Source organism: Solanum verrucosum, unplaced genomic scaffold (genome assembly GCF_900185275.1).
Source record: "Solanum verrucosum unplaced genomic scaffold, falcon-dt-bn FXZP01000306.1, whole genome shotgun sequence".
Lineage (NCBI taxonomy): Eukaryota > Viridiplantae > Streptophyta > Magnoliopsida > Solanales > Solanaceae > Solanum > Solanum verrucosum.
Genome location: NW_026020398.1, coordinates 1,136,813 through 1,139,944, shown reverse-complemented (window position 1 = coordinate 1,139,944; position 3,132 = coordinate 1,136,813). Strand labels below are relative to the sequence as shown.

The window sequence follows — 3,132 nt, the reverse complement described above, 5'->3', positions numbered from 1 at the left end:
CCACAAGAGAAAGATTTGCCTATCACAAGAAAATCAACATCGTTTGCATCATTTTTCTTTGTAAAAACGACATCCAGAGAATTGTCAACATATTACATTCACATATTTTATTACTTCGTCATCAAAAGAAGAGTACATTGAAGATTATATTGCAAATACAAAATACAAGCTTTATTTGCTTCACGTCAAACCCGATAGAGTTTACGTCAAATGTTCAAGGAGAACAATTAAGTGTCAACACGGTAAAAGACACTGTTTCCCATTTGAATTGCATTTTTATGCTAATGAGTTTTATCTCAGTCTTTGTCGAGACCATCCGAAAGGATGAATTCTCCAAAACAAACCACAGGTGCAGATGACATCAAAAAAGATGCAGCACGACGTGGAACTTTTTCTTAGCAGCGAACTGGGACATAGTCCAAAGAGGAGTGCCAAACTCTTGGGACGCGAGCAGAGGAAGTGACTTCCACCACAATCAAACCACACTCCTATCAGAAGACATGTGGGTTTATCTTTGGGTTTGTCAGTTTTAGTTTCGCATCCGGATACTTTTTGGTCTTTACCGAAAGCAAATTTCCAATCTAAGTGACAATGTACCAAGAACTTTGGAAATTATGTCCGTGTAAGTTCTTAATTATGGGTGTGAAGTGCACCACATTCATGGCTAAGAGGTTGCAAGCCTCTTTTTCATACTCGACTTACTTTGTCGCTCTTTTGAAACCAAAGGTGATCTAACATAATAGATTTCCTTTTCAACCGATTGAGTCGAACTACAAGCAGTCTGATTTCCCAAATTAAGGGATATGTAGGCGGGCTCAATGTTGAAAACTCGATTGTATTCCGGTATTCTCTCTTAAATCTTATTCCCAAAGTTTCGGTCTCTTCATAATTCGATATCGGAATAACTTTTGAGTTCTTCAAAATCGTGCGCTAAATCAAGCATATCGAACTACAAGTGGATTGAATTCTCATAAAGCCTGATATATGTAGGAAACCCACTTCTGGGGTTCGACCATAATTCCTAAGGTCCGTACCCAAGTCCCTTTCCTAATGATAAAGATGTGGTCGGTCAAAATTTGATTCGTCAATTTCATTTGCCTCAAATTGCTTTCATCAATCCAAGTCAAATGAGGGACAGTTGTTGACACCCAATTTTGACCCTCCACAATATAAATTAATCATTTCGAGCTTCTCCAATTTCAAACGATTTAAAATTATTAGTTTTATAAAATTTCTAAAAATAAAATAAAATAATAATAATAATAATAGTAGTAAGTAAATAAGTTTTAAATAAATGAGTTCTTTTACTTAGTTAAAACTTTAAAATTAGCCAAAATTATTTTAGTCAAATCGCCGGTCAACCGCGAGTTAGCGGGCATTCCGAGGGCCTAACACCTTCTCGGAATGTACATTGAACTTCGAACCATTTTATTTTCAATTGATTTTATCTGTTTAAATCTTTTGAAAACCTTGTATTTTTCTTGATTTTTTTTACTAAAAATTAAGTGGCGACTCTGTTCTTTTGAAAATTCGATTTGCTTAAATCATAAGTTTAATCGATTTTTTGAAAACTCAGTCATTTCCCTTTTACATATCTTTTTAAATAAAACAGTTGACATCTTACAATAACATATTTTTACAATACAATAACTACATGCCCCAGTTAAATCCCACTTAGTGAAGTCTAAGAAGGATAGACTATATTATCACTACTTTTGTGGAGGAACTTATTTTACAACACAAAACATAAATGATAAAACTTACATAATAAGCAAGCAGCAAGCATAGAGTAAAATAAGACTAACTACAATCATTTTTCATCCTTTACACTCGAAGAGATCCTTTCAGAGATCCTCCTTTCAAGTTAATCATGGGGGATACGACTGGCTTAACATAGATCCCAATACTCTCAACGGCAGATGGACTCATGGTGCCATGAAAACCACCAAAAAGACGATGATTTCGTAATTGAAAGTTGAATTGTTTGCTACTACTTGTAGGCTCCGTACGCCCAAATGGTCCATAAGAACCCTTGTTGGTGTTAAATTTAATAGCATCCAAACCTGTTGATAAATACCGATCGCCAATATAGGAACCACTTATCGAAGTAAGAAACTCTGATGGATAATCAAAGAGAAGTGCGCAAAAGTTTTCAGAGTGTTGACTGCCATGCTTTTTTGACTGAACAAACTTGTCATTCTCATAGAAGAGGAACTGAAGCGACTGAATAGTGTTTTGGGTGTAGGAAACAAAAATACCAGCAACTTCGCTTCGTCCATTTTCTTCCCATATGGAACCACCGTTGCTTCCCACTGGCCCAACTTTTATCATCTCCATATTTTCTCTTGCTTCTCAACTCCACTAGATTTACCTGATATATAAAAATTGTACGTAATATTTACAATTTACCTTATACTGAACTAACTATCTGTTTACGTGATAATTTTTTGTTCACTATGCATTTGTAGTAAGATTTGCGTACACTTTACCTTTCTTGTCACTAAGTGTGGAATTTGACAGGATATGTTGTTCATGCTGTTATATACAATATGAATTTCTCATTGATTCGCGGTGTGAGAACTCTTTGTTTCTAAGTAGTGGTATCTAGCTCTAATTTACACAAGATAAAAAGGAAGAAAAAAAATTAATATTTACACTAACAGGATAAGGGTTAACACTAGATCAAAAAACAGGGGAAGTCAAATATGAAGTGAATAAAAGGAAAATGAAGAGAGAGATTAATAGTACCAGAAAATAAACAAGAGAGAAACTTACAATTATAGCGAAGGACTGAAAGTGAAGTAGTGGTGGTGTAATCAGTGGCAAGGCGATGGGGAAGAGGTTTATATTGAAGTTGAAGAGGTTCGTTATATGTATTTGTATTGGAGTCTGATTAATTTAGATTTACGTGAATTCATAAGAGACTTGTCTATGCCCAGAACTAGAAATTGAAACTTCTAATTAAGAGTGAAATAACCTCGCAATGGTGGGAAAGCTGAATTAAGGACGGATGAAGAATCAATAAATTATGGTCATGTCATTCATACCGCGACTAAGTGTGGATCACGCATTGCAAAGACGTGTGAATGACGCTCCCAATAGAATATTTATCATAATCAAATCATTGTACCA

At 35.0% G+C, this 3,132-nt stretch overlaps 1 protein-coding gene across 1 annotated transcript; it reads right to left on the bottom strand.

Annotated features, from left to right (window-relative positions):
- Positions 1 to 1,824: 1,824 nt before the first annotated feature.
- Positions 1,825 to 2,337, bottom strand: LOC125839417 (inactive protein RESTRICTED TEV MOVEMENT 1-like). The gene has a single exon (XM_049518397.1). It carries the CDS (start codon positions 2,335 to 2,337, stop codon positions 1,825 to 1,827), a length of 513 nt encoding a protein of 170 aa, XP_049374354.1.
- Positions 2,338 to 3,132: the final 795 nt, after the last annotated feature.

Coding starts and splice junctions, on each gene's coding strand:
- LOC125839417 (XM_049518397.1), bottom strand. CDS start 2,337: ATGGAGATGATAAAAGTTGGGCCAGTGGGAAGCAACGGTGGTTCCATA.